General features: G+C 37.9%; 1 protein-coding gene across 3 annotated transcripts in view; it reads left to right on the top strand.

The window, feature by feature from the left end:
* The first annotated feature begins 237 nt into the window (after nt 1-237).
* The window catches only part of LOC123378841, a 142,130-nt gene continuing 124,428 nt past the window's right edge, over nt 238-17,939 (top strand). The window contains exons 1-2 of one of the 3 annotated variants that reach the window (XM_045033053.1): nt 238-923; nt 4,805-5,678. In XM_045033053.1, the coding sequence (XP_044888988.1) occupies nt 578-923; nt 4,805-5,061 (603 nt within the window). In that variant the 5' untranslated portion in view covers nt 238-577 and the 3' untranslated portion in view covers nt 5,062-5,678. Of the gene's footprint in view, nt 924-4,804; nt 5,679-17,939 lie in introns of those variants that run through there. The other 2 variants (XR_006582757.1, XR_006582756.1) reach the window with 2 other exon arrangements.

The raw sequence follows: 17,939 nt of genomic DNA, 5'->3' as shown, positions 1-17,939 counted from the left end.
TTCTTTAAATGAATGGGGACACAGAGACAGGACGAGACACATTTCCTAAAGGGAACAACCAAGAAAGGGGCAAAAGGGAAAACTCAGTCTGTAAGAGATTGGCAGACATGGCAAAGGATCTGGAAGATAAAATCATAATTAGGATTTCTTCCTTTTAATACTCAAGTGTGAAGGGGGCCCATACTGGAGCAGGCAGAAAGGGGGAGCCCAAAAGATGCTGAACCCTGCTCTTCCTCCACAAAACATGGTTTCCACTTGAGCTCATGAAGGCCCTTAAATCTGAAAGAAAACTGCTTCTTTGACTCAGGGGAAACAGGAAGTGTCCTATTCCCAACCATGAGAAACAGAGCTGAGAAGTTCCCAGGAATGAGAAAGCTATAGACTAGAAATCCTGAAGAAAGTCTGCTACAGTCTTCTTAGAAGACTCTGCTGCTGGTTTAAGAACCTTTGTCTGTTTTGTTTTTCCTTAAATGTAATTACCTGCAGCTAAAGGAGCCTGTGGATGGGCAAAGGTGAAGGCTTAAGAGGCAAGCAAGCCAAACAGGGTAGGAAGTAACTCTGAGGGAAGAAGGAGTGTATGGCTACTAAATTAGTTAGGGTATTGAGGCTGGAGTCTGTAGTGGAGAAAGGTAGTGATTTTCCTTCATCTCAGCTGGGCCTCGTACAGAGTGAGTCAACACCCTTACAGACAAGGGGTGGAGGATCACTTGACTCCTATTACAAAAAAGCAGGTCTGAAGGGATTATTTGTGGAAGGCCTATGTATTTTATGTTTGGACTTTGTCCTTTTCTGGAAAGGCAGGACTCTTACTTTTGGTAGAAGGCCAAACCACAAAACCAACCTGTTGAAGACTATCTCTAGAAGAACAGACTTGAGGCACAGTGGGGAAACTGAGATACAACTGTACTGGAGGTATCGGAGTGGTAAGTTGCACCTGTGTGCTATGGTGTGGTCTTAGAAAGTGCTTAGCATTGGCCTCACTCAGTTCCTACTGAAGTCAGTGTTAAGAAAATCTCACCCTAAGTTTATTCACAGTAAGCATATTCCTATATTTTTTAACGTATCTTCTAACCTTTTTTAAACATGTACTATCTTATATTAAAAGGCTACTGTCTTTAGGAAGATTAAAGGTGATGGCTATGTTGTACTTTGGGAAGTGGAATGTCTGAAGCTTTCAAAGGAAATAGTCTTCTCCCCTCTTGTAGGAGATGGTAATATGGTGTGTCTGAAAGCCTAGTTAGTGGTTTTAGATTGTTTCCACATGCTCCTAAAGTATTTTATAACATGCCCACAACCCTGCTTAATCATTGCTCCCAAGCAGTGCAGCCTTATAAAACTGCAAGTTGAGAAAAGTCTGCATTCCCCAGTTGTATTTATTGCATTTAACAATGAAATAGAATGGCAAAAATATCCTTTTGAATTGTTGATGATTTATCATGCCGCAGGATAACTGAAAGATGATTCACTACAGGGATATAGCCGCCTCTCAGTACCAATGTTATAAAACCATCATTTCCCTCTCCTAGAGCGTCAATAATTCCAATTATGGTTCATAAAAGTGATGCAAGAGTATATTGCCTGACAATATTTGACTCTGCAAGTGGATAAATAAGGGAAAAGTTGAGGGACTGTTCTGTTAATATATGTTGATAATGAATTCAAATATTACTATAGTAACATGATTTGAAGTAAATATTATAGTTCTTAATATGACACAAGTACATCAGATGGCTCCAGTTCAGAAAAGGTTATAAATCCCACAGACTTATGAGATTACTCACATGCTTAAAGTGAGGCATATGCTTAAAGTACCTTGCTGAATCAGTGCTTAAGGAAGATCCTGAGTACTGCAGAACTGAAGTAGTTCCAGAGTGAGTATATATGGTGCAGCCCTTACTGATAATAAATACTTACTACTTACCATCCTTAGATGTAAGGGTACTTCAAAAATATCTCCTAGTTTGAGGCTAGAACCAAGTTCTCATGTGTTTCAGTCCTGTGGGATAGCCACTGGACCATATTCACAGTGCCTCTGATTTGGAGAAGGTGTGGGGGGGGGGAACTAGGAAATCCATGGCTATGTGGCTTCATTAGCCAAAGTAGCACATGAAATAATGTACAGATATTATGAAATGGCCTTGCTATTGCACTCTGGTCTGTAAGGATATGTATCTAGTTGCGAGTAGGGGAGTGACTATGAAAATGGGATGGAGTATTTATATATGTGACTGCACTTCTGTATGCATTAAGCTATTTAGGCATCTAACTTCCACTGACATTTGTGGATCTGGGCCTAGATGCTGCCAGAATCCTAAGTTTTAAATCAATTAAATTATTATTTTTAAATCTGCCCTCTCTCCTGAAAAACCTGACTCTGCTGAGTTCTGGTGAAATAATGTATCTTTGTGCAAAGCCTATCTACCTGAATGATGTTCAAGAGAGAGGATTTAGGTCTATGTACCTTTTTACCTTCTGCTAATATTCTTTAGAATCTTACTATTTTTTCCTTTAACTCAGAATTGAATGGATATTTCTAATTTTTCCAAGTCAATATTTTTAGCTTTCCATGAGAAATTTCTGCACAAATCAAAATGAAATTTTGTTTTAATTTTTTTTCATGGGGGAAAAAACTGGAAAAAATTCCTCAAAATCAACATTTTCCAGAAAATGTTGCCTTTGAAACCACAGGTTTTCAATGTGGTTTCAGTTAAATGTCAACCAGCTCTGAAGATGGCATATAAGGCTACTGTAGAGGAGGAGGGGACAGTGTGTAATAAACAAGAGATTTCCTTAGCTGTATGTTTCTAGTGCAAAAGTAAAGGAAGACAGCTTCCTTTACTTTTTGAGCTGTCTAACTCAGACACACACAAGTGACTTTCAAATGTACTTGCCGTTAATTCCCAGTTTTTTAAAAAAGAGAGAATTTACAAAAAATAATAAATTTTCATTTTCTTTTGAGTCATCCTTAGCCAAATAAAATGGAGTTTAAAAATACCTTAAAACTAAAATGAAGAAAAAGTTACAAAAGTATTGTGAAATTTCTTATGACATAGGAATTGCTGCATCTGATTAGACAGTTGTTCCAGCTACTCTCTGGCATCTGACAGCGTCAAGTACTTAATCCTTCAGAGGGAAGTAGGGAAGAATAAGTACACCTAGCAAATCATGCAATACTCTATTGAGACATTTCTTTCCTTCCTCTTACAGCGGATTATCTTTGGATACGATGCATGGAAATGACACTGTCATGTCAATCAAACCATTATGTGCCAGTAAATATGCAGAACTTTTTATGTCCTCAGAAGTACTCTGATAGTAGGATGACCAGATGGCAAGTATGGAAAAATTGGGTTGGGAGTAGGAGGAAATAGGAGCCTATAGAAGAAAAAGCCTCAAATATCGAGACTGTCCCTATAAAATTGGGACATCTGGTCACCCTATATGACAGTATGTTCCAATCAGTGTCCAGTGTCCTGTGTCTTTTGGCTGAGCTAATGATGAATGTCCCATGCAGTTCCACCCCCAGCAATTATGAATTGCAGGATTTTCAGTAGATCTACTAATCACTAGGTTTATATGGTGACACCCAATTGCTGGCTGAACCAACATTTTTATAAAAAAGTTAACCCCAACTATTTTTTTTGTGTATGTTATATATTGAAGGATATTCTGTAAACACTTAAGGTAATCATGGAGCCATACTACCATGCTCTAGTTTGTGAGCGTGTATGGATTTTGAAAGCTAATGAGTAGCTAAACAGGGGTATATGATTTTTTTTCTCACCTTAAGCCCTCAGATTCTATAATAGGCTATCATATTTCTTGTTTCCCCTGAAATATAATGATTCCTATAAGGATAAATTGATATCAGGGAGAAACATAAGTAGCATAACTTCTGATTTGTATTGACTTTCCCTCTCTCTCCAGAAGTGAGGCTAGGTTATTTTTTGATATGGCTCTGCTAAGCTTGTATTTATTTTCTGGTTTCAGAAGGATTAATAAGTACATGTGTATATGAAGCAGATTTGTAAATGTATTGTAAAACCAACAAGCAGTTAGTATCTAGTTCTGACCAAATATTGTGACAGTATTAGCAAACACTAGTTCACTGTTTATTGTATTTAATGCTTTGCTTCGATTGTGTTCACTCAGCTTTTGTATTTGATTTCCATGAATATCTAAGCAACAACTCTACTGGCAGGAATGTTCGCCACACCAACCAGTCTTAAGCAGGCATTACAGAGTTCTCATGGAAAAGCAAACACTTAATTCACAATCCCAGTTATTTATATTGGAAACCTGATTCTAAATTTACTTCAGTCAGACAGGAATCAGAAACTGTATCATGTGACTAGAACTGATTGAAAAACAAAGGGGAGGGAAATGTATGACATCTTTTGCCTAAAATTGTGACCAGCAGCACACGATATGACCTATCTGTCTAGTCAAAACTCCATTTATGTTATGAATATCAAATACCCTGGGCAAAGAATTTAGAAAAATCAATAAACTGAAATAATTGGGGGCAGGAGAGAGCCTACATTTGACAAATTTTTCCTTGCAAATTGTTCACCTCTAATAACAAACCTTCCTACCTCATAGTCACTGAAGTTTCTCTTGTCCCTATGGGCAATGCACAAGTTGAGCACTTTGTATTATTTTTACCCAAAAAAGAAGTTGGAGCAACATACAGCTTGAAAAAATTACAATATGGGGTCAAATTACAACAGTCAGCTTTAATATCAATGGTAAATTTAGTATTTCCAGTGCTGAAAATATAAAATGTGGACCCCAAATTCCACAGGGCCTGGATGGATTCTTAGCATTGGACCAAACCTTGCCCTTGGAGGTTCATTTGTGTCTGACACTGAAGTCCATGGAACTTGCCCTCAGATGCTGTCTGTCTTCTCAGCACTCTTGCTGCTGAGACACTTAGTGCTGACACCTCTGAGGCTAGAAAAGCTGGAACCTTCCCATCCCGTATTACTGGAATTCTTGGCAATGGAATTTACTCCAGCTATAACTGTTCACATGACAAGTAAAGGAGAATTCCCAAAATAACTTTCCCGTGAACGTGTAATAGGTGAGTGAACACTTGCCAGTTGTTTCATGGCTGAAATATTTAAAGTAATAAATCCCCCAGTCAGCATGGAATGCAAATCTGTACTCTTTAAATAACTGGAATATTCTGAGTGCTATAGAAACATGAGCTACAAAGGTAGACTAACAATAGATTCACCAAAGCAGGATAAACATTGGATCTGTTATAGAGCAAAAACCACATGTGAACCTGTGTTGAAGGTAATCTTGTTAATTATTAATTCTTTAGAGGAATTGTTCCAAATAGTTGACTTATGCCAGAAAATGCTGACACATTGAGTGACACCTTTTGGTTTTGTTTGACCACTTGAGTACTGCTTGGTTTACCTAGGGCTGCTTCAATATGAGCACTTGATTTCCCCCTGCCTTCTCCCCTCCTCAAATTTGTTTTGTTCATGTATCTGTACTGACAGCCTTTCCTCTGGACAGATGCTCCCATTTTTTCTCTTCCCTGATTATTGGGCTTGCACACTGTTCCCCTGCATTTATTATATAGCCCTTGCTGAAGAATGCTAAATTTTATGATATTAATAGCCTTAGCAATACAAAAAGCCTCATTCCTGGCTTTCATGCTAATAATGAACACTCATAAGAAAGATCTTTTTACAGTCTTCAAATGCTTGACTATAACATATTGATATGTTAGTTACTGCATTTTGTATTTTAAGGGTTGGAAAAAGTGTCATTAACCTCTTTAGTCCTCATTTCACTGAGATTGGATGTGCCTCTGTAATGTAGGAACACTACTCTGATATTCATCTGATTAGAGAGTAGGCCAAGCTATTCTTTGCTCATTGTGAGCCTATTGTGGACATGAATCCTTATTCTGGCTCCTAATGTAAAAACATACAATGCACAGGTAAATAGAGGATATTGCCTAGCACAGAGAGATGCTAATAAGTAGAGCTAGAGAAATATAGCAAAATTGGTTACTCATAAACATTTTGCTTGGATTTTTTATGATCACGATTAGACCTGGGTGGTTTTTATTATTATTAACTTTTTTTTTTTTTTTTTTTTTAGTGAATATTAGTTGAAAAATGCAGTTTGGGGCTGATCAAAGATATTTGGATATTCTGATCAAACTTGGCTAATGATTTTGGCTGGGAAAATTTTTTGGAGGAAGGAAGGATTTCCAAATATTTCAAAATGAAGCTTTTTTTTTTAATACAAAATGGTTGACTTTTCATTTTGAAGCAATATTTCATTTAGAAATTAGCTAGATTTAACTAAAACCACCAAAAGGGTATTTAAAAATAAAACCCAAATAAAATGTTTTGATCAAACAGCTTTTCATTTGACCCAAAAGAATAAAACTATCTCAGCAAACATAAGAAATATGTCTATAAAATATGTCAAGCAGATTTGTGTCTGTGCCTCCCCACCCAGAGCCATGGCCCTGGCTCCCAGGGAGGCATGGACTGGGGTAAAGGGGTAGGACCATGAGAAGTTTGGGGACCACTGCTCTATATTTTAATTTTCTCATCTAAACTACAGGCTATTGGACAAGCCTTCTTTGATGTTTGATATTGATTAAGTGAAATCTGTATCCCAAGAGTCATGCCTTGTTGCGCTTCTTAAATAAACTCCTTTCAAGAAGAAGAATAATTAAATTGCCTTGGCTGTAATAAAAAAAAATCCTGCTCTCCCTTTTTTATATAAAATTTGGCTGTATGGAGCCCTCAGGCTATTGTCTTTTAATCTAGCTTGCCCATAAGTATTTGTAAAGAAGTCTCATTGTCAAATGACTTTCTGACTGTGTTAGCTTGGCTTTGAATTCAGAATGGATTTACTAAATTATTTATGGACTGAATAAAGGTTTGTTACAACAGACTTAGGTGCACTTAAAAGATGACTTTTATTCTGGTTGCAAAATCAGTGTTAACTATTTACTACCAAACAATTTAAACTGGCAAAATCCTTGACTGAAAGGGATTGTAACTTGTTGTTTCTATCCTGGATCATCTGACCAGTTTAAAGTAGATGACCCTGAAATGGCTGAAAGAAGGGATGCTAATTATGAAAGAACAATGTGAAAAGTTATATGAATTCCTGAGCTCTGTATCAATCCTAACTGCCAAGTTGTCCAGTATGTTGGCACAATGCAACTTGTTAATTACTTGCAAAAGTGAACCACAAAGATGAAAGTGTCTAGAATTTAAAGGAAGAAAATACCTATATTTACCATTATCAGTTACACAAAGGGAACTATCAGGACTATTGGAAGCAAAAAGGGTTTGCTCATGTTTTTTGATTAATGATGAAACTGCAGCAATAGCTATATCTATCAACGCATGTGAAAATACAAATTGAACTAGATAACTGTGCTCGCAAAATAACAGACAGGAACTGCATGTAACCTATATGAAACTTACATAATGCAGTGATTCCTTGTCAGAAGGCTATTCTGAGAGATCCAACAGCATTGCTTACACTGGTACCTATATGCCATTCATATCCTATTATTGGTGTCAATTTTGCATCTTAGCCTATATGTATGGAAGCCATGACACACTGTAAAGACTTCCAGCCTATATTATTTTCAGGTATTCCTGGTGTATCCAAAACTCTTACGCTTAATTGTAAAGAAGGATGATCTTGTGATTAAGACAGCATCTGGCGATTCAGAAGACCTACGTGGGTTCAATCCTCTGTGTGGGCTTGGGCAAATAACTTAAGGTTCTCTGAACCTCCGTTTCCCATCTGAACAATGAGGATAATAATGCCTCCTTTCTCCCACCTTCTCTTGTTTATTTAGATAGTTCCTGCCCTGAAAAGCTTACAATCTCTTACTTTGTGTCTGTAGAGTGCCTAGCATGGTGGAGTCTCTAAGCTCTACTGTAACACAAATATAATGTAATGTGTGCAGATGTCATGCAGAAGTGGGCCCTTAACATGGTTTCTGTGTAGTAAAGACAGAAGTTTCTACTTCTTATGGCATGTAGAACAGTCCTTTCCCTTACTTTCAGCCTTTTTAATTTCTATAGACATTTCTCCCAGTCCAGCAAATATGGAACCAGCTTCTTTGGGAATAGGTATGTTAGGACTTCAAAACATGAGGTTTTTATTCTTTAAGGGAAAAATAGCATTTAAATTACTAGCAAGCCTGGGGCAATTTGTCCTGTGGAAAGGGTTTCTCAGGATATACTGAAGTCTTGCAATAAAAAGAACTAGCTGTGCTCACTTATCCTTTAAAATTTCAGGTGTGGATTACAACTTCTTAAATAATCTTTCTTCATTAAAATGTACAGGAAATTACAAAAGGGGCGGGGGGAGACTCAAAGAAAGAGTCAAACTTTTAAAATAAATATATTGAATGAAAACTGTGTGCAAACCCAGAAGCCAAAGAAGTCTGAAACTAGTTTTCCAGAACACATGAACCTTTTGCAAAAGCCTGAGTAGTGAGAGTAGCTCACAGAACTTGAAAGACAGAATTCTGTTAGCTTGCCAATGAAACCCCATCCTGATAGAGAGAAGGGAAATGAGCTTCTAGAATGATCCCTGCTGTCACTGTGCCATAGATGCAGGTTTGCTCCCACCCAGCCCCTTATCTTCCTGTCAGAATTAATAAAGCCGCCATCTTCTTTTAAATCCCTCTTTAAAACGTACCTTTCCTGTGACAGCTCTAAATTCTAACCATCTGGCATTAGCTAGGTTGGCAGATTTCTTGACTAGTTTAACACTGGGACTACTTCTGGAAATATATCAGTACTTTCTGCTGTTTTGTCCTGTACTCAGCTCCTGTTTCTCTGTTTATTTCCTTATTGAATCTTGACCTAATCCTAGATGGTGAGGTCTATGTGTCAGGCTTTTTCTTGGTGCCAGGCACTGTGCATGTGACTAAAACAAAGAGTTTCCTGATCCATAATTGAGGCCTTCATACCCTATTGCAAGAATGTCATACTCGCATATTAAGTACTCAGTCTGTTAGCCTTTTCACTTTAACTGAAAACTAGTCATTTTGATGGCAGTTCTTTTGATGTTGGCCACTGTTAGGAACAGTAATGAGACAGCCAACTTGGTCATTATCATGAGTATGAACAGTTGAAAATTTAGCAAATAAAATTGGTTACAATGAGATCTCACCAATTAGCCTTTAGGAAAATACACAGACCCACTGTTCTCCCTTGTGACCTATCTAATTTTCTTCCTCAAGGAAAGTAACTATAGATTAAATTGGTCTAGTTCCTAGCATGGCTTAGACTCTGGCTTATTGAGTATTGTATATTTAGTTCTTCCTGAATTGTCAGAACATGCTGATTAAAGAAACTTTGTTTAGATCAGTCTTTGCATCGTAACTTCCTTTTAATTGTAGATTTTTTGTTTTGCTATCAGGGTTGTTTAAATTTTACTTCTGAATGGTGAGAGCAAACAAATTGATTTTTCTGCTTCCTGTTTTGATCAGCATAAGATTGTATGACAAGTATGCCTGTCATTCTCAATCATGTTGTAAGCCTTCACTTTCTCAAGAACATTTGTTTCCAAAGCTTGTCTGTTTAAATATTCTGTGGTTGTATTGTTTGGATAGTTAACATTATGTATACGTATCCCTGAGGAAATGTACGCTTTACATGTAAAGGCTTATAATGTAGTTCACATATTTATATTCTGTGAAACATTGTTTACTTTTCTTGGAAACAATTTGGGGCATTTATCACTGAATCACACTTTAAACACAACACTTTGTCTCATCCCCAAGCTGGATCCAGATCAAAAGCAACTCCTTGATCAAGAATTCTCGGAAGAAGAAATCCAAACAACTATTAAATTCATGCTCTCTGGCAGATTTCCAGGCCTGAATGGGAGTTCCACAAAATGTTTAGTCACTGGCTCATCCTTGTATCCCAGCTAGCAATTCAGGAGATTTTTTAAAAAGTGTAACCTCCAAAGGTATTCAAAAATTGCCTTAATTTACAGCCATCTCCAAGAATGCTGGAGATGGTCTATCCTGTTCGGACTACTGGTCCACATCCCTCCTAAACATGGAGCTAAAATTCCATTTTTTTTTAATCGCTGCATCCAAGGAGGCCAGATTTTCAAAAGTGCTCTATTCTCAATAGCTTCCACTCAGAACAATGGGTACTGCTGGGTGCTGAGATATTTTGAAAACATAATCTAAAGTTTTATCCAATACTTTATCTACAATAGTCAACCAAAATCCAACCTCTCTTGACCAATATCCCACTCTCGAGCAATATGGTCTTCTATACTGGAAGATTCTGGGGAAACTCATATTATGAATTATGTAGGAAAGGTGCTTCCAGGGATTTTGAGCTTCCTCCCCTACTCAAGCTAAGGAAAATACCAGCTTCTATACACTCGCAACCCCTCCCCCCACTTTTTAGCAAATATTATGACCTATCTCAAAACAGAGAAAACAGCTTGTAACCTTCAGACATGATTACAAACTTCAGAGGCAAACCTCATTTTGCTAGAAATGCTACCACTGACTCAATAAATATCTTTATTCTTAATCCACTCCTATTCAGAGAAAAAATAATCTAAAGTTTTCTGCTTCATTTAAGTTAAAATGTTATTTTGATATATTGTCCTATTCCAGAAATTTTCATTATACTCTACACTTAAATATGTACTTTTGGGCACTAGAAAAACTTTCCTCAATCAAATGGTTTGTAAAATGTTAGAGATGTTGACACACTCAATCTTCTCTGTCAAACATTCTCAAGGCTGGGAACAAAATTATCTTTTTTGTATGACGTACACACCCTTCCTTTTAAAGTTCCCCATCAGCCAAACAAAATATTGCAATACTGCTATATAAATTAATAGTATGGCCTCACCTGGAATGCTATGTTCAGTTCTGATCGCCTTTCTAAAAATGAAGTTTTTTGTTTAATAGTGATGGTCAAAAAATGGCAAGGGGTGAGGTGATTTTGACTTTAAATTTCTTTCCCATCCATTAGGTGTGGACTTGAAATGGCAGGTTTTGTTTTTTGCCAACATGTTTAAATTAATAAATAAATAAAAAAGCCAGTTCCAATTGTTACAACACCTGTATTCATTAATTTCTTAAAGCTGTTTTTTAAAAGGGGAAGCATAGTGCAATTGGGATTTGTTCTTGGAGTGCTGCTGTCCATGGATAGTCTGTAATCTTTACAAAATTCCTTTAGCTATTTATTATTAACCAATTGGAGTCCCATTATGCTTGGTGATCTACAGTCCTATCACATAACAAAATACAGTCCATGTTTCAAAGAAACAAAACTGAGATTGTGGAGGAAAGGGTTACAGTATCAGAGCAAGCAATTACAGTGAAGGTTGGCAAATGTCTTGTATATTCTAACAGAAGAGGGCAGGAAGGGATGAGTTGGATGGAGTGAGAGAGGAGAAAATGGTGGATGAAGGATAAGTTAAGTGGGAGCAGAGTAGGAGGGCAGCGAGAGGGTCATCCATACAATTGGAGTGGCCATTCCTACTGCAAAAAAGAATATAGAGGCAACCCTCTATTTTGATATTGGAAGGCTCAGGGTCTACAAGTGTGACTCCTGGGGCTGCCACAGAGGCCTCCTGGGGTGGGAGTTTTTCCCTGGATGCCCCAGTAGCTCCCCTTATGCTTGTCCTGGCTATGTTGATTGGCGGAGGGGTGTGAATGTTGGAGCCACTGGGCTCTGATTATAGTGTTACTCCTCTTCTTGTGACTTATGTGATGGAGCAAGGCCGGATGGCTACAGGAAAGTACTGAGGAGCAGGTATGTTAGCTCCAGGCTAAGCAAATCCCTAGTACCATGGGAACCAAAATGGCAGTTGCTCCAGGCTAATCAAGGCACCTGGGGCCAATTAAGAACTTTCTAGAAGGCACTGGAGAGAGCTACATTGATTGGAGCACCTGCAGCCAATCAGAACAGGCTAATCAAGGCACCTGGTATAAAAAGGGGAGCTCACTCCAGTCTAGAGAGGAGGAGCCAGAGGAAAGAAGTGTGCATGAGGAGCTGGGAGCAAGAGACACAAGGAACTAAGAACTGAGAGGGGGTACTACTGGAGGATTGAGGAAAACACCATACAATCAAGCAGCATCAGACACCAGGAGGATCCTGTGGTGAGGATAAAGAAGGTGTTTGAAGGAGGCTATGGGGAAGTAGCCCAGGGAGCTGTAGCGGTCAAGCAGCGGTTACAAGTAGCACTATAGAGACTGCTGCAATTCACAGGGCCCTGGGCTGGAACCCGGAGTAGAGGGCGGGCCCGGGTTCCCCCCTAGCCCCGCTACTCCTAATCAGACATAGGAGTAGTTGATCCAGACTATGGGTTTCATCCAAGAGGAAAACCACTGAGGGGAAGAAATCCACGAATAAGCGCAGGACCTGCTAGAGGAGAGGAGGAACTTTGCCACACTTAGCACTGGGACCTTTTGAAAATGAATAGAACAAAATATTTCTTTAAAACTCAACAATCTCCCAAGTCACAGAAAAGATAAGTACTTTGCATCTTTTTTTTACCTTTATGAACTCTGTAATACACTTGCAACTTATTTCTTGAAGTCCATCTGCATACTTAGAATACTTTGTGGCTTTCTTTCAACATTCAAGAAGTTCCCAAAGAATCTCTAGATCATTCCTCCTGCTCGTAAATGAATGAGAGGACAAAATTGCATGATAGTTAGCAGCCAGTGATATCATGTTAACATGGATGTGATCTAACTTTGGAATTCATTTTGAGACCTGTGCACCCTGAGTCTGTGAGAAGAAGTTTGGAATTTGAGGAGGTCTGAGGTTAGTGAGGAGTGATACTTGTCAAAGTTGTCAGTATTATGTACATGCAATACCAATACGTTCTGTATTCCTGGATTAACACTTGTAGCTAACAGTGGGTCAGATCCAACTCCCATTGAAGTCAAGGGATGTCTTTCCATTGGCTTCAATAGGAGTTGGGTCAAGCCCACTATGTCTGATGGGAACTTTTCTTACCAGTATTTTGCATGTCCTAATATCTAGGGTTCCCCCCCTTCCCCCTTTAGAAATATCATCTTCACTTCAGAAAGAACATTGTTTGTTATGTAAAGAACTGCACTGGTCATATTTTGATACTAGAGTGGAAACCCTTATTGGAATGAGCCTGGTCTCCCAGCTGGAATGTCCTTTTCATCCAACCTTTTTGAAACTAGAAAAGGGCCTGAAAAAAACCCTATGATTTTGAACCCCTTTGACTTTTGTGGAAGTTGGGGTAAGATCCACAATTCATGGAGCAGCCCCATCCACAGTTTTAACCAAAATTGAATGCAATTATGCTGCTCACTTTACAGTGCATCAAGATAAAGTAAAAACTCATGAATAGTAAGGCTGTCAAGGATGACAGCAGAAGCTAGTAAGTTCCTGACTGATTAGCACTAAATATCACTAGACCACAGAACATATTTAAATGGTGCATATACCATCAAATACAATTTTTCCTAGTGTTGATTAGGAAACCTTGTTGTCTTAGTATTTGAGAAAATGTCACCTGTGCTAATATATCTGAGATTCAGGATTCATTATGATCAAAACCAGACAGGAAAACTGAATAGCTATATTGTGGTAAAGACTTGTAGAGTGAGTGCCTTGGCTTTAGTGGAGTGTGAATTTTGAGAAATGTCACAGTTCAGGGCAACTGCACCTTTATTTCCATCCATGGTCGTTTGAGGGCACCTACTCTAGGATCCTAGCTCCTCAGCTGTCCGCTCCCTTTGGCAGAGAGCTGCGCTTCTCTTCTTCCCGATGGGCCCTTTGCAGGCTGTACAATTATTCGCCTCCATTGTGATATCTTCAGCAAGCCTGACTGCCTAAACAGGCCAGTGTGTGTTCTTTGCTTTTTCTTCAAAGGCTTATGACCGGTGTAATTTCCAGCAGTTATAAGTTACCTCACAGATCTTTCTAAGCAAGCTCATTTATTCTTAAAGTAAGAGCATTACAGAGAAAACATATAAACAATAGAAGTTCCTATATACATAGTAAAAGCTTACCAGAGGTCACTCACTAGTCTTATGGGTACGCAGTGGTCTCAAATCCTTCCAACCCCTCCCAGGAAGGATTGGGGCCCCTCTTGAACAGACAGTTCTGTCAGTTTGCTGGATCAGAAAAAAGGGCCCCGAGATAGTGTAAACTCAGGCTATTTATCCAAAAGTCCTTTCTTTGTCTGTTGGTCTCTCGAGAATCAAGTTTGAACTAATATATGCAAGCATCTCCAAATGCTGGTACCTCTGGAAGTGTTACAGCCTGAGTAAATTTGCCTACTCCTCCCCCTGAAGGAGCTGTGGTCACCCTCCCTCATGGAATTACATACAGTCTCTGGCCCACAATGATATATACATTTAATATAGTAAGATCTCCCAAAGATATTGCAGGAAATTGCCATATCTGTCACAAGAAGATCAAATGCTATTGAGTTCATGTGGATTCTACCAAGCTAGATGTTCATGTTTTAATTGATCTTGTGCTTCCAGAAGTAATTATTTCATATACAAAGAGTGATAAGTGCCCTAGTAGTCAATGTGTCTATTACTTTGAATTGCCAAATATAAAAATAAATGATCAGACATTTGACTTTCCCATAGCTCTTAAGGGTTGAAGTATGTATCATGTGCACAGCTAGACTTTGGCAAGAAAATATAAGTCTGTGTTACCATAACCCTTTCTTCCTTTCCTCTTTCTGTTTGGTTTGTTTCACCCATTTGTTACATTGTTGGCTTAAGACATGTATCTGCTCCAAAGAATGTATGTCTACTGTTTTACTACATATCAGTAGAGCACCTAGCCCATTGTGACCCTGACCTGCTTGGGGCCCATAGGTGCTATCATAATACAAATAATAAACATCCTAGATAATCAAAATGTAATTTTACACTCTCTAATTTCAGTTATGACCTGAATCTTAAAGTGTTATGGAATCACAGCGATCTTAAAATATTTGTTCCTCAGGTATCCATTATTTTGTCACCATATACTTATTTCATGGATAAACAGAAGCGATCCATTAAATGCTGCCTCATTAGTGCCAGTTACTCATGATCTTTTGCCTTGTGATGGCCATAGTAAGGAAAACCCACACAATAGAAGCACATTTTGTTTGTAACCATCTCGTTAGAGGGTTTACTACTGTTGACTATAAAAGATCTTCAAAACCACCAAATTGTTTCAGACTGAAGCTTATTTAGACTTACTGTGTGACATGAATGTTATGTTTGTGTTGATACACACTGTACTTTTTGAGATCAACAGGCTGAATTAAATATTTTTTTCCTGTAAGTAAAACATAACATTGAAAAATAAACATCAATAACAAATGTGAAGGGACAGGCAGGCCAGAGTTTCATGATCATTTTCTGTAAAGATCTAATTTTATGAAAACTAGCCTGTGTCCATAAATACAATGATATTTGCATTCAAGAGCAAGTTTATGCCTCCTTCATAAATAAGACTAGCCTTTATTTACCAGTTCTACTTTTATTTAAAAAATAAATAAATAAAAAGAGCTAGCCTTGATGGGTTAGTGTCTCTGCATGAATAATGAGTTCTGGAGCTTAGTTGCAGAGCTCTCAAATTGAGCAGCTTTTATGGGTTTCACAGATTTAAAAGAAAAATGTGACTACAGTTTGTATCTCTTATAAATGGTTTTTTCCTCTTCAGCTTTGAAATGACTTTTTTTAATTATCATCTAGAGATCCAACAACCTGTGGGGTGACCTTTTTTTAAATGCTGCTTCTACTTTGATGTTTCTCTTTAGACCTTGTTTCCCCAGTAGCTAAAAATAGTCTTGCCTGTTTTGTCCCCTTCTCTTTTTCTCTAGCAATTTGGGTGCACGTTTAATGGCCCATGCATTATGTATTTTTTTTATTTATCTTCTCCTTGCTTAAAAATTGTATCTTTTGGAAACTGTGGTGTAAGAGACAACAGTATAACAAACTCCTTGTGCTGAATATTTTGACCCCTCCACCCAAGAACCTCCATAAACAGCAATATTCATTTTTCTTTCTGCTTCAATTGTTTTGCCCCCAGGAAATAAACAAAATGCTCTTTCTACACATGCACACAGATAATCGTACACGTGCTAGAAATATACTTGCAAGGTGATGAACACAGCATAACTAGTTTTGAAAAACAGGTTGTGTTCTAAAGGGACTAAATGTCCACCTGAAAATGTTGGTTGTAATCCTCCTATCCAATGCTGAGGTTAAGATCACTGCAAAATACTTTCTCCTGCTCCATCAGACTTCATTTGTATGATTTTTTTTTTGGTAAGGCAGCTGAGTGTTTACTATGTACTATAACGGAAGAAAAGAGAAGCTATAAGTCTTACGACAAAGAGAGTGAAGAAACTAATTATGGCTGACTGTTTGTTCATTGCTTTAAAAAGTGGTCAGGGCAGAATAAATAGTCTGTTTTGCTGGAGGCTGTGTACATGGTGAGAATACAGGAGTGCACAGACCGATCCCTTCTGCACTCCTGTATGTCGTGTATTGTGCCATTTCCTGAACAATCAACTCTCCATGGTATATGCATATATTAAAAGGCCCATACTATTTCTTTAGCATAGCTCTTGAAATCAATGAACACTTCATCGTAAAAATCAATAGTGCAATCTGTCCTAAAGACTACAAGATTGGCATCTCTCTGGAATAAATGTAGAAAGTGCCATAGAGATCGCCAGTGAAGCTTGGAGATGAGAATTTTGCCATTAGTCTTTCTCCCCAGGATATTGGGATATTGATATGTAAATATCAGTTTTACATGCAATTTGTGTAGTAGGCTAATACAAGAGAGAAACACTGAAAAACATAGTCAGAATTCTTTATCTTCTCTTGCTCAAACTTGAACATTTGTCAACTTCAATCACGCAGAGTGCTAAGACCATAAACTAAATTTAGACTTTGTGCCTTGTACCGCTTCTTCTACCTAAGGTTGTGGTGTTTTTTTGTTTTTGTAAGAGGGTCCACTCCTCCCTATATGTCATTTGAGGAGCTCATGAAAAATCTCTAATGAAGAATGCACAGGCATGTGCACATCCTTATATGGAGCATCTGTAGAGACACAATACCTGTAAGAACTCCACTTGCTATACAGGCAAGTAACCTCTCCTTGTTTAATAACAGAAACTGAAATCAGTGTTCATAGGAGAAGCATAATGTGGTGGTGTATTTTTAAGATTCTGAAAATTCATAGCTATGGGTCTATTTAATATAGAACTCAAAACAGGGATGCTTTCTGATGAGGCTTTGAAACCACTATGTCTGAAGATGAAAATAAATTACAGTAGTAACAAAAAATCTTTGTTACTAAGCTCTACAACTGTAAATTCCATTACTATTAGAGTAAAAATATGAGAGCTTTTCATGTTTTATGATAGATCTGAAATCATACTTCCCAGCTAGGAATTGTGACATTTTAATTGAGCTTAATAGAAATATAGAAGTTAGAGATGGGGGGGGGGGGAAACCTATGAGAATAATTTGATCATCCATTCAATTTCACTGCTGATACAGGATTGTTTTCCTACAGAACATTTCCTAGCATTTTATCTGAAGTTTTCCCATAGTTGTGGCTTCAACCACTGTCTTAAGATGACAGTTCCACAGCCTTCCTATATCCCAGTGTCAGAAAGACTTTCTTCATAGTCAGTGTAACTTCTTGTTTAATTTATCCCTTAACTCCTAGTTATTCCTGCTTAAACCTCTTCTTTGTTGTTTACACTCTTCCAATATTTGTAATCTGTTATGTTCCCATCTTTGCCAAGCAATAGTATACATCTTTAGTGCTCAGAAGGAAAGATTATATGTGAATCCCTTCCTGCCTCCGTTCATTTTTCAGATCTTCTTTCAAATAGCTAACAGCTTTCTGGTAATGAAGTATTTA

Source organism: Mauremys mutica, chromosome 10 (genome assembly GCF_020497125.1).
Source record: "Mauremys mutica isolate MM-2020 ecotype Southern chromosome 10, ASM2049712v1, whole genome shotgun sequence".
In the NCBI taxonomy this organism is placed as follows: Eukaryota; Metazoa; Chordata; order Testudines; family Geoemydidae; genus Mauremys; species Mauremys mutica.
The sequence above is the reverse complement of the archived record's forward strand: the minus strand, read 5'-3'. Positions and strand labels throughout refer to the sequence as shown.